The following is a 16,027-nucleotide window of genomic DNA, read 5'->3' as shown; positions in this document are numbered from 1 at the left end:
ACATGGTAGTGGTTTAGCTGCTAAGTTGTGTCCAATTCTTGTGACCCCATGACTGTAACCCACCAGGCTCTTCTGTCCATGAGATTTCCCAGGCAAGACTACTGCAGTGGATTGCCATTTCCTTCTCCAGGGGATCTTCCCTACCCAGGGATCAAACCCACGTCTCCTGTACTACAGGCAGGTTTTTTACCAACTGAGGCACCAGGGAAGCATATACATATAGGAGGAGTGAGATGACATACTCCCATAATAAGAATGAACTGCTTCGTAAGTATGTCAAAATTGATTCAAATTCCCAAAGTTTTCAATCTTGGTAAATCAAAGTTAAGCAACTTGAAAACTTCTGTCTTTGAATATAGACCTTCAGTTTTACAAAGTTAAGTACAAATAAAATTGTCCTTACACTAATCTTTCTTTAATAACCTATGAAGATGATACGCTTATTTCTAGATTGCAAACATGTTCTTGAAAATACCTGTTTACTTGAAGCAAACTGAAACAGAAAACATGCCAAAGCTGTTGGTCTGCATAAAGAATGCTACTAATATTAAATAAAATGAAAGCACTTAGAACATTTTAGCTACTGCTACTAATAAACAATGTTTATATTTCTAGAACCTCTAATAGTTTACTGAATGCTTTAATATTTATTATGCTATTTGATCCTTAACAAATCTAATATAGTACATTATAATGTTGTTATTATTACTTACCGTTCCATACTTGACTACTGGAAAAATCATGGCTTTGACTAGATAGACCTTTGTTGCTAAAGTGAAAGTGAAAGTCACTCAGTCGTGTCCGACTCTTTGCAACCCCATGGACTATACAGTCCGTGGAATTCTCCAGGCCAGAATACTAGAGGGGATAGCCTTTCCCTTCTCCAGGTGATCTTCCCAACCCAGGGATCAAACCCAGGTCTCCCGTATTGCAGGCGGATTCTTTACCAGCTGAGCCACAAGGGAAGCCCGTTGGTAAAGTAATGTCTCTGTTTTTTAATATGCTGTCTAAGTTGGTCATAGCTTTTCTTCCAAGGAGCAAGCGTTTTTTAATTTCATGACTGCAGTCAACATTTGCAGTGATTTTGGAGGCCCCCAAAGTAAAGTCTGTCATTGTTTCCATTGTTTCCCCATCTATTTGCCATGAAGTGATGGGACCGGATGCCATGATCTTAAGTTTTCTGAATGTTGATTTTAAGCCAACTTTTTCACTCTCCTCTTTCACTTTCATCACAGTAGGTTAAAATTATTTAATTTCACAAGTATTTGGTGAACAGCTACATCAATACTGCCCAATAGAAGCTAGATATAGAATATTTTATAATACTGTCTATCAAAGTTAAAAAATACTCTCTAACCAACTAAACAAAAGAGACCGTGATGCTCTATCATTTGGTACTTCTGTCACTTTTAGAGTGGGTGCTAACAGTCAAACTGTCTACCATAAAGCCTCAAATTCCTTTCTAATTTATCCTTTCATACTCCTTGTGGCCTGAAACACGCCCTTCCTTCCTCAACTTTCCTGTATTTGGGCTTTTAAATATGGTCATATATCCACCTAGAACGCTGCCTCTTTCTTGGTCTTTGCATAGCTCAATCTATGTGTCATCATATGCCAATTGCATGCACTCTCTTCATCTTCTGAAATCCCAACACACTTTATTTCTTTTATATCAAGTGTCACTATCAAGCTGGCATTGCAGATTTTGTGGTTTGGGACTTGAATCTCTGCCTGGACTGGAAACCCTCTGTGCTTCACTGGCCTTTGCATTCTCAGTGCCTAGCACAGCACCTTGCATATAGCAGATAGTCAGCGAATATCTGCTGAATGAATATTAGATGATGCCTTTGAGGTGCAACAAAATTTTGGACAGTGTATTTAATATTTTAAAAAATTGCCCTCACATAATGGTTTATCTTTTCAATTGCTTTTCTAAACACTGTTCATATCATCAATAACTAATTTACTATTTATTAGTATATTATTGTTCATCATCAATTTGCTTATTTTCAGTTGTTTATTGTTTATTTGTTAATTTATTAATGCATACGCCATATCTAGAGCATTATAGTAGGCAATGTCTCCTCACAGAACATCACATTCTGCATTACCAGAACAACCTCTGGGCTGGAAGGGACAGATAGTTTTATTGATACCTGGCAGAAAAACTATAAATTGTAGTCTAAAAGATGAAACAACTTCTGAGAGTATCCAGTTAATTTTTCAGAAGTAGGACCAGAAAGCAGGTCTCCCTGTGCTCATGTTGAATGTTATAAAAATATTGATTTTTATGGTATTTTGTTGCTTTGAAAACTGATGATCACTTGAAATGATTTATTAAAAAATTTCAACCAGAAACATGACAATGAACACCCCTTTCTAAGCCATGGCAGGTAAGAAAATACATACTTATATGAAAATGATATGACACCAAATAGCATGAAAGGAATCAAATATGAAATAAAAGCAGAGCCAATGAAAATTCAAATTGTAAAATTATAAGGGAAAGAAGAGGCACCAAGTGTGATTGGGAACTCTCTTGAGAAACTTTCCCCCTCCAGCATTTAGCATTTCCCAGAAAGAAGTTAGCAAATGAACTAAGAAGTGAATCAACATTGATCATTTTATGTAGTTTCTTCTTGGTTCTTTGTACCTAATGCTTTCATTATACTTTGAAAAATAAAATCCTTTGAGGAGCTGGCCACCCTTCAGGCATTAATTGTGCAATGAGAGATCATTTCTCTCCCACTTCCTTCTTCCTTTAACATCAATTCGTTACCAGTATTTAAGGTACTTACTATATGGTGTGTACATCTTACTATATAGTGTATACTCTTTGATACATTTGCATAAACTTTGAGGTCTATCTGAACTTGAGAGAAATCTTATGACTAAATTTTTTTAAGAAGGAGGCGGATGGGAGTTTGAAATTTCAAACTCCTTAAGGGTGAAGGAAAGAAGAAAGCAATATTTATAACAATTTGGTGCTTAACACACTTGTCCCCATGACAGTATCATTTTACTATACAGTAGAAAATAACACAACATACACTAACACAACTATACGCCAATAAAAATTAATTAAAAAATAAAATTGGCTATTATGTACTTGAAAACAAAAGCCAAGATTTTGAGAACAAAAAAGTTAAAAGAGAACATATATAAAATTGGAAAAGGATTAACTGATACAATCTTTTGGGAAAACCAAATTATTTGCAGTAATAATTTGCTGCTGCTGCAGCTAAGTCACTTCAGTCGTGTCCGACTCTATGTGACCCCATAGACGGAAGCCCACCAGGCTCCTCCGTCCCTGGGATTCTCCAGGCAAGAACACTGGAGTGGTACTGTTTGTAATAAAAGTGCAACTACTGGTAAAAAGGAGTATATACTTAGTACTCTGCAGCCACCTCTGCAGTACATCTTTATTTACCTTCTTATCCAACACAAACCATCCCCCTGAACGTAGAAACATAGACCGTAGAAACCAAAGACCCATACATGACAATATGGATTTGCTCTCATTTAAAATTGTTTTGAACTCAGAATTTCAGTAACTTCAAGTGAATTTTACACTTATACCTCATTGAACTTAATGACCCAAAAGTGTGAGTTTGATGAGGTTGGCTTGTGAGGTAAACAACAGAAAGCATAAAAATGGTATTTTCTAAATGATCTGGGGACATACCAGTGGGACAGAAGAAAACTGCAAACGGTGTGCCTGACTAGTGGCATTCTTCCGTATTCCATCTCAAACATGCTGAAACCGGAGCACAGCTGGGGTCCAGGCAGGAGCTCCAAACCTGGTGTATGAGTGGGCATAGCAGGGACTTTGGAGCGGGCGAGCCAAGACCTTGACGATTTAAAGCTACGAATGTCTCAGGTTGGCCTCCATCAGGGATCTCAGTACTGGGGTGATATGATGACCAGGGGTGAAGATTTGGAAATGAAGGCTTTACTGATTTGATTTTCATGTTTCAGAATTTTAATTTGTTCATAAAAAGGTTACAACATGACTTGCAAAAATAGAAACTGCATTCGTGACTTAGAAACACTTACAAAACTTAATAGTCCCTTTAAATAGCAGAAATTCCTATCCTTTATTGTTGAGGATAAAAAGTTTTCTCAAGAAATGCTTCAAGAAACGGTAAGGGCCGGTCACAGATTCCTCTCAAAGGAAGCAACAGATGAATTAAGACTTCAGACAGTGGTGAAGTGGAGCTTTATTGTTATTGTTGAGTTATATAGATGCGCTTTCTTGATAATATATGCCCTTTCTTTATAACATACAAGATGTGGCCTCAGTTTTGGTGAGTTACATGTTCACACTGTGAGTTTCTCTTGTTTCTTTTAAAGGAATAAACTATTTAACTTCTTTTTTCATTATCTTGCATGGTATTGCTGTGAAATGGTAGCCCTTCAGCTTCAGGTGAACACACTATTGGAGGGTTGATCCACCTGTATTGATATCCATAATAATTTTATTTTGATATTCTCTTTCATCTAAGATTTCAAAGGATTTTTTAAGTGTTTTGATTAAATTTTGCAGCTATCCTCTTAAAAAGATAAGCAGGAAAAAAGTCTAAGTCTTTTGAGAGGTAATCTTTTTGAGGGGATAATTTTAATTATCAGAGTAACTCAAGCTCACAATTCAAAATTCAATAAATATTTACCATCTACTTTAAAGGTAAAATGTATAATTGTTCTTCCTATTCCATCTTTAATTATTCCATGTCTTTAATAAAAACTTCCATTATCATAGTTCCTTTATATTATTTAGTTCTATATCCTTAAGAAAGTAGAAATATAATAAACTAATGAAACCTAAAAGCTTAATAATACACTGCCATTGTCAAAGATATCTATGTAATAAAAACTTCCATTATCATAGTTCCTTTATATTATTTAGTTCTATATCCTTAAGAAAGTAGAAATATAATAAACTAATGAAACCTAAAAGCTTAATAATACACTGCCATTGTCAAAGATATCTATGTTTTGAAAGAGAAGCCATGGCTTAATTTACTTAAATAAATGATCTAATTAAATAAGATGCTTAGGATGGACTTTACCTGTCACATATTTAAATACTCAACTAAAATTCTTATGACAGTGGTAGCAATATAGAGCTGGTTTATATAAATATTCTTCTGATCTTGGGATTTTGTGGAATTTGGCACATTCCTTGGGGGAATGTATTTGGTGGCTAGGAATATCTTCTTGTTAGAGATATAAATCATACCATATTATCTAGAAGAGATGGAAAGATAATTGGCTTTAATTGAAATTAAGTCTATAGGCAGTAGTGGATAGTCTGTTTTGTCCTTTTCATAGCTATAAACTAATCAAACAACTCACAGGGGAGGCAGTACAAGAAAAAATTCAATCAAAATAAGTGATGCATTCATACACTTAAAGTCATCATCAGTTCAAACTGATTCAAGTTAGTAGATCATGTAGAAGCTATAATCAACATTTTAGTTATGAACTGCTTCAATTTTCTTTCAGTAAAATGAGGATTATAACAGCAAATATTCATCCTGTTATTGTGAAAATTAAATGAGTTAGTTGACAAATAAATATGGTGATAAGATGATTTCTTAAAAATCCAAAGTTGGGGCATATAGCTGGACAAAAGAATTCTACTTCCATCTCTTTCTCATTTGTACCCATTATTAGCATTTTGAAGCATTTTTGTGGTTAAGACTAAGGACTACTGGATATTTGACATGGATTTATGGATGCTGTGCTACATTCATTGTTCATGTGCTTCCAGTAATGTTCATTTTCCAGTGGATATGTTATTCTATAGCCACGTTGTTGCTGTTTTGTTGTTAGCCGTGTCTGACTCTTTTGTGACCCCGTGGACTGTAGCCCACCAGACTCCTCTGTCCATGGAATTTCCCAGGCAGGAATACTGGAGTGAGTCACTATTTTCTACCCCAGTGACATAGTTCGGTGACTCAAATAAGAACTAAATACTAGACCTAAAATTTTACAGTTTAAAAGTTTTTATACCATGATTTAGATTGCATCTCTTATATTCTCTGACCTAGTTTTCTAATCTATACAATGAGGAAAATAATATCAACTTCATTTTTAACAGAATATAGTATATTAAAGAGTTTGTGAAAGGCATTGATGATATATCATCCCACAAAAACAAATTATCATTCATTATGAGGCTATGATTTTTATTACTAATGCAATATGACTAACTGTTGTGCTGACTTCATTTTAGTTCAAATGTATATTTCTCTCAGGCATTGTAAGTAAGGACTTTGTGCTGTGGTGTAAATAGTTTACTTATCTAGTATACCATCTCTAGTTTAGGATTTACAATGTGATTCTTACGTTTTCATTCCAGTTGCCTGAATACAAAGCACCCGATATTATGCTGATGATCCAAGAAAAATTTTGAAAGGCTCAAAAGCCTGGTTCCTGAATTATTGACAGTTATTACAATCAAACCCTTTCTTTATCATCAAGTGTTTCACATATAAATGTGTTGTAGTAGTCTATAAACCTATAAAAGAGCCGATTACCCTCTACAATATGAACAAGAGACAATCAGTAAGGCAACAGAACAACAGTAAGCCCACATGACATCAACATGCTTAACAGATTTAAAATGAGAAATCTTACCTAGCATGCAAACACATTTGACATTCTGATCAGGGTTTTCAAACAAGATTTCGCCACACCTCTGAAATAGAAAGAAAGCCATCATTATTTTAAGATTTCCTTTTAGGATTCCCAAGGCAACATGTCCATGTCACCTGACATCACCATAACATTATTCTATTCTTCGTGTTTTCTTTAGTTACCTGAATCTAGGCACTTGTCATGATCAGAGACTTTCCTGGTAGTAAAATACCTAAGAGGTAAATTGGGGATAGACTGTTCCTGCATGCCTCATGCCCCTGCCCAGAGCTGACTCTGTGTGCTCCTCTGAGGGGTCACAGCCAGAGCACTCAGTGTCCAACAGTTTCTATTTCAATAGAAGATATGCAATCTATTCGATCTAATAATCTGAGGTTAATCATTCACTCTCAAAATTGGTCCTTCTTCAGCACTGAAATTATTCTAAGCTACCTACTCTGCAATCAAGCAGATATTTTCAAACACAAACCTCAGTGGTATACACTTAGCTCTCTGAACTTCCAGACTCTGAACTCTCTGTTCAAATAAAGAAATGATGAAAAAGTGACATTCATAATGCTTTTCTAGAAGCATCAACTCATAGAAATATCAACTTTCTTATCTACATCTCAGTTGCAACTTGTTTGTTAAAATTTTTGTGCAAGACAAACTCCAGAGATGCAATCAGTTACTTAAGACTAGACCACTTTTATGAATGTGTTTGACTAATGGTTGGCACCCAAACATGTAAATAAATCCTCCAAATCAATAAGAAAATAACAAATAATCCAAAGGGAAATGGAAAAAGGATAAAAAGAGCCTGTTAGCCTGTGTAGTAGAGGACATAGGCAATTCATGGAAGAGGAAATGTGAATGGTCATTAACAGAGAGAATATATTCTACCACACTAATAATCAGGAACCAGCAAATTAAAGATAAAAATAAAGAAGCCTATTTTGAACCCAAAGATACAGGAAGACTTAGAAATATGACAGAAACAAGTTTGTAAAAAAATGTAGAAAAATGGATATTCTCATATACTGTGAGTTTTAGTATAAAATGATGGAATCATTTTGGAGAAAACTTGGCAAAATCTTTACTAAATTTCAACTTAGTAAATTTTGTAAATTCAATTAATTTACTTATTAATGACTGGATTTCATTCTTACTAAGTTAAAATGTGCATAGACTATGATACAGCAAGTCATCTTCTAGACTGATAATGAGTGAAACTTTAACATTAAGCTACAAAACACATAAATGTTATTCATATATTGGAATGCTACATGGCAGTTAAAAATGAATGTGAATTAGGGTTACATTACTGTAAAAACATAAACATATATATTTTATATGATTTGAACAAATCATATAAAATATATATGTTTTAGATCATATAAAATATATATGTTTTAGATCATATAAAATATATATGTTTTAGATCATATAAAATATGTATAATGTTTAAACCATGTAAAACTACTTTAGGTAAAACACTATCTCCATTTTTTATGAAGTTGAAAATATCTAAAAATAATACATTGTTTACGAATATATTAATTTACAGAAGAAGCATAAAAACAGGCAAAGAAAAAAAATATCAAATTTAGGGGAGGGGATAAATACACAGAGTTATGAAATATTGGAGGGTATATGAAATATTGGAGGTTATCAACTTTTTCTATAATGATTTGTTCCTGAAATTATTGTTTCCTATGCTTGAAATACTTCAAAATAAGTAAGAATTTCCCCCATTTGCAACACTCTGATTATAAAAATGGCCTTTCACATCCTGATTCTCTGCTGTCTCCCATGAGCTTATGGAGGTCATTTAGTACCAGACTATATTTGTTTTCACCACTTATTTCCTTGTCCTTAGGAAGACTGAGAATATCTACTTTAGTCCATTTTCTTCTTTCTTTTACTGTTCACAACTTGGTTAATTCCACTCCCGTTTATCTTCATTGTACCTACACTTAAAACATCATACGACAAAGTAATTTCTGAAGAAATCAACTTCCAGATCTGAGAATTTACATTCTTTACATCTAATGATGAAACTTCCTGGTACACAGAGGAACAGGTTGAGAGGAAAAGCATGACCCAATTGCATTCAAATCAACCCATTTTCTGAGATGACCTACATCATGCACAGAGATGGACAGTTGACTCAAACCATGAAAAGGAAGCAAGCTGCTGGCTCGTTTGGGTGGACTGCAGGAAGAGGAAGGCCAGGTGCACGCGAAGGTTCTAAGAGGGCATGAATACTGAACGGAAAGTACATGGGTTTTCTCCTGGCTTTACTCTGCTGAACTAAATGTCATGTGATATTTATCATGCTATTTAATCTCTTCAGGCTTCATTTCTCTGTAAATAACATGGGGATGCTAACATATGCCACAAAGTCTGATCAGAGAGCAAATGTGAGGGTTAACGATCCATGGAGTCTGACCCAACTGTCTGTTGCTGTTTGGTTTGTGTTTTGGCAGAGGTTATACCCTTTCAAACTGCTAGGATCCATTTCCTGTATTACTTGCTTTTCAAACGGGAATTTATTATGCCCTGAAAGAGTTAATGATTATTTTTAATTGAAAGATCAGAGGTTTCTAAACTGTTTTCAGCTCCTTGGTGAAACAAAGTGCTAGGAAGTTCTATCAATCCATATTCTGGGCCTCACAGGGAAGTAACACTGGAGTGATTGATCCCTTACACTTTGTTAAGAATGAAGCCCACACATGTGCTAGGATGGAAGAGTTTTCCTTCCTTAATTTCAGGGGCTTGCAGAGGAGGGTGGGTACCCAAGTCCAAGGGCAGCCATAGGTCTACCCCTCAAGTTGCAGCTTGGTGTGGGTGTGGGTGGAGGCCTTGCTTCCTTTCCTGGACATGAACAAATTCAAGAGAAGTTTCTGAAACTCCCATAAAACCTGCATTCCTTAAAAGCCATGGCCTGCCTGAGTTCAGTGACCACATAAGCTAATGACCAAGCAGCAAGAATGGGCATGGCAGCCTGCCTGGTGACCACAAGGCAGTCCTCTTCATTGTCATTATCTCCCTGGCTGTCTGGGAGACGGCTGAGGCACCTCTAACTAGTGCTTTAATTGCCCTGCTTTGTATAGTTACCTGATGATGTCATCTGATTTTAAAGCAATGCACCAAAGGGAATCTGATTGCTCTCAGTTCTCAGGATTTGAGAGAAACCAGATTTTTTCCAGCACTTTTTCTTATTGATGCCACTGTTTGCAGGGCCTTTGCTGCCAGGTTCCTGCTTGCTGTGCAACCAAGGGTGAGACCTAGTGTAGTAGATTAATTAGGCTAAGCCACAGGGTCCAAGTCCCGGAAAACCACAGGATCTGCTCTGGGGGAAGGTCCCATGCCTTCTTGGAGTCTCTGGGCTGCAGCCCTCCCCTCTTGCTGCTCTACCTGGTCATGCATTTGGGGACTCCCCAACCCAGCTCCTTGCTGCTGAATGACCCTGACTTTGATCCAGTTCTGATCCCCAAGCTTCTACCTTATTTTCAGAATCTCATCTCTCCAAAAGATCTTCATCTTTGCTTTGTCTCCTGTGCCTAAAATAATGAGACCAGCTTGCCTTGCTTGTGTCCATCACTCCCAGCTAGCACTGCTAAATAACAGGGCATGGTTACTAAGTCCCCATCCAAGGGGCTGGAGCCCTGCTAGCAATAGAGAGAGTCTCTTGTCACATGCTCTCCTCCACAGCACAAAGGCTATGCTACACATGAACTCAGGTGTGTAATGCCTATTGTCTTCCTAAACTGCAAAGAATCAAACCAGTTTCATTGTTAGGGTTTTTAACATGCCTTGTTATTATAATCCTGATGCCTTATACTTACCACACTCTTAACAAATATTTGTAAACTATCTAAAATTTCTTCAGCCCATACTGTGGGCTAAGCATTGTTCTAAGTGTTAACTATTATAGCTACCATCTTGTACTCTGATTATACTCTCTTAAGAGTGTAGAAAATTGAGGCACAGAGAGTACCACTCACTACAGAATATTCCCCCCTCCAATGAATGAGAGAATCAAAGCTGATGGCTTCCCTAACGCTTGACCAGATTCCCAAATATAGGCTATTGAAGGCTTCTTTATTGTCTTGGCCAAGAATGCCAGGTCTGTTTATATATCCTTCTCTCATTCTTTCACCACTGATGTTTGCAACAGTTGCCACCTATTAGAACATAGGGGTTGGATTAGACAGACCCAAGTTCAAATCCTGTTGTTACATGCACGTACTTACTATACCATAACAGATCATTTCATTCTAAACTTGCTAAAGAGAGCTAAACTTGCTCTCTCATCTGTAAAATGGGGTGGTATTATCTACATCATAATATCATTACAAGTTTAGCTTTTAATTTATTATGAACCAGAATGTAAAAATTTAAATTACTGTATATGAGATTATAATATGAAAATCAGTTCAGTTCAGTTCAGTTCAGTTCAGTCGCTCAGTCGTGTCCGACTCTCCGCGACCCCATGAATCACAGCACGCCAGGCCTCCCTGTCCATCACCAACTCCCGGAGTACACTCAAACTCATGTCCACAGAGTCGGTGATGCCATCCAGCCATCTCATTCTCCGTCGTCCCCTTCTCCTCCCGCCCCCAACCTTTCCCAGCATCAGAATCTTTCCCAGTGAGTCAACTCGTCGCATGAGGTGGCCAAAGTATTGCAGTAGGACTTAATAAATTGAACTCATCCATTAAATTCTAGCTTAATGCTCATGTTACTATTTAAGATTAAATACAAAGAAATACTTCTAATTTTAAAAGTTAGAATATTTTACAAGTTAGTTGCTAATTTTATTTACTAAGAATCTGCCACATTAAATCTAAAATTTACCTTTCATTTAGGAAGAGCAAGATGGATGTTATAAAGTATTCCATCTATTCTATTACATTAAAACTCTATATTAAAATATTTAATTGTCATTAGCTTAATTATGTGTTCTAGTAAAATGTACAATAAAGTATATTTCTCTTAAGCGGGCTGTATTTTTTCATTACTTTCATCATAAAGTTAGTTGTGAAAAAAATGAATATTAAGTACAGTTTAAAAAAATCACATTTAAGTACTCAGCAAACCTGTTTTCTTAAGGGGATGTTATATCTGAAGTGAAAATAATATTCAAATATTTATAATAGTAACATATTGTTCAGTTGCTAAGTCATGCCCAACTCTTTACGATCCCATGGACTGTAGCCCACCAAGCTCCTCTGTCCACAGGATTTTCCAGACAAGAATACTGGAGTGAGTTGCCATTTCATTCTCCAGAATAGTAGCATGTTATACTCAGAGGAAGGAAGAAAATTAAAGACAGTGAAAGTGTACACATTGTTCAGTTGGCAGAACTTCTAACTTTCTTAAACCAGTAAATATTTTTTTTTTGCTTCACATAAAATTTCATCCTGTTTTTTTCTGAATATTTGTTAGCACTTGACCATGCAGGCATAACTCATTTTACTGTGTACTGCTTTATTGTGTTTTTTACAAATTGAAGATTTGGGTTAACCCCGTGTCAAGCAAATCTACTGATGCCATTTCCCAACAATATTTGCTCACTTTGTGTCTCTGAGTCACATGATGGTAATTCTCAAAATATTTCAAACCCTCCACCAGCAAAAAGATTACAACTCACTGAAGGCTTAAATGATGGTTAGCATTTTTTACAATAAAGCATTTTAAAATTAAGGTGTATACATTGCTGCTAAAGACATAATGTTATTGCACACAATAAGTGATATTATAGTGCAAACATAACTTTCATTTGCACTGGGAAACCAAAAAAGTCATTTGACTTGCTTTACAGCAATATTCAGTTTATTGCGGTAGTCTGGAACCGAACCTACAATATCTCTGAGGTCTGCCTGTGTTTAGTCTCTCAGCAGGCTTGCAGCAACTAGTCTTTTCAGGTCAGGTATATTGATATTTTTGGATAGGTGGAAACATTAGCAAACAAATAAAACCCAAGACAGAATTTTTTTTTTGCTTTTTGGTTTTCCCCTATATTAGCTGAGGCAGTAGCTGTTTTCCACAAGCAAGTAATGGTAAATGTTATCAGCAAATAATTAATAGTTGTGATTATTTGATTATTTCCTTCCACTATTATAACTTATTTAAGCAGAAAAGAAATTAGTAAAGGGAATTAGGTGCATATAAAATCATTGGAGGAGCAGGCTACAGGCTGGTCCTCCGGGAATGACTCAGAGAAAAATGTGAAATTGACTCATGAGGGGAACTAATGGTGGGCCACAACTGGGAAACTGGAGAAACAGAGGGCATCGCTGGAATTTCTGGTCCAAGGTCACATCACCTTGGCAGCGATCCAGGGATTAGACAGCTCTGGGCACAGCTGCCTCTTGACACCCGTGGAGCTAGTGACTGAATGTTGGATGCTACTGCAGATGCAGAAAAACCCAACACCTCCATGACTGTACTTGATAGGTCACTCAACAAAACAAAGCGGAAAGAACCTCTGACTTATGATTAGATCTATTTAAAGAAAAAATAAAATAAAAAGAAAGCTGAATTTCTTGATCTGAAGAAGAGCTAACCATGGTCCCTGGTGGAAAGGGAAGTCCATCTCATTCATTTCTAGAAGCAACAGAGACACCCTGGAGGAAGCACGTCCTTCGCACATGCTGCCTTCATTCCATCCTCACTCCATCTTTAAGCACTTGGATTCTGCAAGTTGGCCATGCAATACAAGAACTTCTCTAGTGAGGTTTTTAGTAAATAAGGCAAATGCCTGTATGCTGATGCATTTGTTCTCTTTGATCATCCCTTGCACATCTTGCACGATGACTAATACATCATGGCACTCCTGATGTTAATCAAATAAATGAAGAAATAATTCTTTACTTCAATTCTGTGGGATATACTTGAGATTCGGGGTTATCTGGGGGTAGAATGAGGGGGGATCTTTTTCTGGATACTTATGTATGCTCACCAGTAAGTGCTGCGATTAGACGCAGCCATCTGATGTGGAGCTGCAAAGGGGGTGATGAAGGGGCAACTTGACACTGAAAAGACATCTTGAAACATCTGGGTCATTTCCCATCTCACATTTTCCCCTAACAAAGAACTGAATGACACAAATTAAAACCAGACTCCTGGAAAATCAGCCTGGAGAGAACATGGCTTAGGTCTGTAGATCATAAAAACATAGGTTCTGTTAAGGGACTGCATTCCTTAAAGTCTAACATGGACTGGAAGCTTGAGACTCCCTTATACTGTTTATCAAATGAGTGAATGAATGAATGAAAATTCAAAAAGACACCATTATCAAGTGCCTGCTCAATGCAAACACTGTATTGAAGGTGGCCGAAAAAATCAAATGTGATTTAGGATAGATCCTATCCTCAGGAATTTTAAAGCCTGGTCTGAAGTTAGAACATAAAATGCTATCAGCATCCTCAAAGGTGGACAACCAACATTGTTTGGGGCTACCAGAAGGCTTCCAAAATGAGATGACCACAGGAAGGAGTTGGCTGGCAAAAGAGAGGACCTCTCCTGGTAGAGACGGCTGCCTGTGCAAAGTCCAGAAATCCTGTTAGAATTCTTTGGCAGCTGCCCAGGGTGGGAGCAATGTTGTGGTGGGTCAGGGTAGAGGGTTTAATCAAAGTGGCAGAGTTTATACACACACACATACACACACACACACATTTCAAGAATTTCCTGGAAGTCCAGGGGCTAAGACTGTGTTTCTACTGCAGGAGGCATGGGTTTGATCCCTGGTTGGGGAACTAAAGTCCTGAATCCTGCATGCTACATTGCATGGACATTTTTTTCCCCCCTTGGCTGGGTTGCAAGGCTAGGCTTGCTTTTGAAGAGCCAAGGTGCTCAGTGAATTCTTTTAGCAGTGTGACAAATAATTACAATACATACAATACAGTGGTACCAAATCTTTCTCACCAACAGTATTGGTTGCAATCTTTCTGTCCATTTCTACCTCAGACAAGGAACCAAGCCCAAGGTGTTTCTTATTCCTTTTTCTTGGATCATCACACAAGATGGTGATGGCCAAAGGAACAACCCCTAACCACCCAGCTGAAACCTCCTGTGAGGCCGACTTCTGCTACTGCTGGAGCCATTAGCACCTAGAATTGACCCATTATCATTTCCCTGGCACCCAGAGGTGCCTTTTCAGAGGCTCCAACCTCACAGTGGCCGAGTCCCTCCTACCCTGTGGGTGGCACAGCCAGGCCTTCATCTCTCAACACTGTGCAGCCCTTTGTGCCAGAGGATGGCAGATTTGGACCTGGGGCTGACTTCGGCTCAAGCTCATGTTTTCCTTTCTAAGTTTTTCCAGTGAAAGAGCAGATTTCCATCTCATTGCAGGCTGTTAAAACGTCAGACTAATAAGTTTTCAACAATCTGTCAGTGCAGATCTCCAGCAACAACCTGGCTCTGTCTTGGAATCAGGGCCTCATCGTCCAACCCAACCTCAGCCAGTCAAAATAAGAGACACACCAGCAGCAGAAAAGAAAAAGAAAGATAATCACCTTGAGCTGAACAGAAATTCTTCACAAATCCATTGTTGCCAACAGTCAACAGCAAATCTGTGGGCTGCCTAACCTGAGGTGACCCGTCGGGAAGGGCCATCCCTCATAAACCTCTAATTAGCTATGGTTAGCAGTGACTTGAAAGATATTAATGCTATTGCTATTGGAAAATGAGCCTACCAGCTTTTAACAGCTTTGTTTTCTTCTTCAGTCAAATGTTCGCTCAATGTGTATGCTTTCTATTAGAGAAGTGCCAGAAGCAGCGATCTCCAGAGAGTCTCTCAGCATTTTATTACACATCCCTATTTTTAAATGTTTAAAAACTACTTATTATGAACCCAAACTTGGAAAACTTGGTTTCAGCCCAAGGGTAATTTTTTAAGTTATTAAACAAACATCCAGAATGAACTGTGTTTCCTGTTGTTTTGGCCCTGGACATTAGAGGGCACTAGAAAGGCTGTACTTTCTAAGGGTCCAGTTGGACCCCCTCAGGGAGATCCTGGGGTTAGATAACTCACAGGTTCAGAGTTACTGTGTTAGGTTATCTTATGCCCTTCAGTTTCTGCAGACTTTCTCCATGTACTACTTTTAGTCTTGAATTCCTCTGCACACATCAAAATGCACATTGAAAACCACGTTTTTCATCATGTAAAACCATGACAATAGCCTCAAGGCAAGCCCAGTTTTAGCAGAACCTGTACCTGTGAGCAGAGAAGGCAATGTCACCCCACTCCAGTACTCTTGCCTGGAAAATCCCACGGACAGAGGAGCCTGGTGGGCTGCAGTCCATGGGGTCGCTAAGGGGTCGCTAAGAGTTGGACACGACTGAGCAACTTCACTTTCACTTTTCACTTTCATGCATT

At 37.6% G+C, this 16,027-nt stretch overlaps 1 protein-coding gene across 1 annotated transcript in view; it reads right to left on the bottom strand.

Annotated features, from left to right (window-relative positions):
* PDE7B (phosphodiesterase 7B) overlaps positions 1-16,027 on the bottom strand; it is a 357,977-nt gene that overhangs the window by 244,757 nt on the left and 97,193 nt on the right. Inside the window, exon 2 of the mRNA XM_055432829.2 lies at positions 6,643-6,703. Within this exon, the coding sequence (XP_055288804.2) occupies positions 6,643-6,703 (61 nt within the window). The remainder of the gene's footprint in view (positions 1-6,642; positions 6,704-16,027) is intronic.

The sequence above is a fragment of the Moschus berezovskii genome, chromosome 10 (genome assembly GCF_049115385.1).
Source record: "Moschus berezovskii isolate FMDL1 chromosome 10, NW_MosBer_1.0, whole genome shotgun sequence".
NCBI lineage: Eukaryota > Metazoa > Chordata > Mammalia > Artiodactyla > Moschidae > Moschus > Moschus berezovskii.
This window is presented reverse-complemented; position numbering and strand designations above follow the sequence as displayed.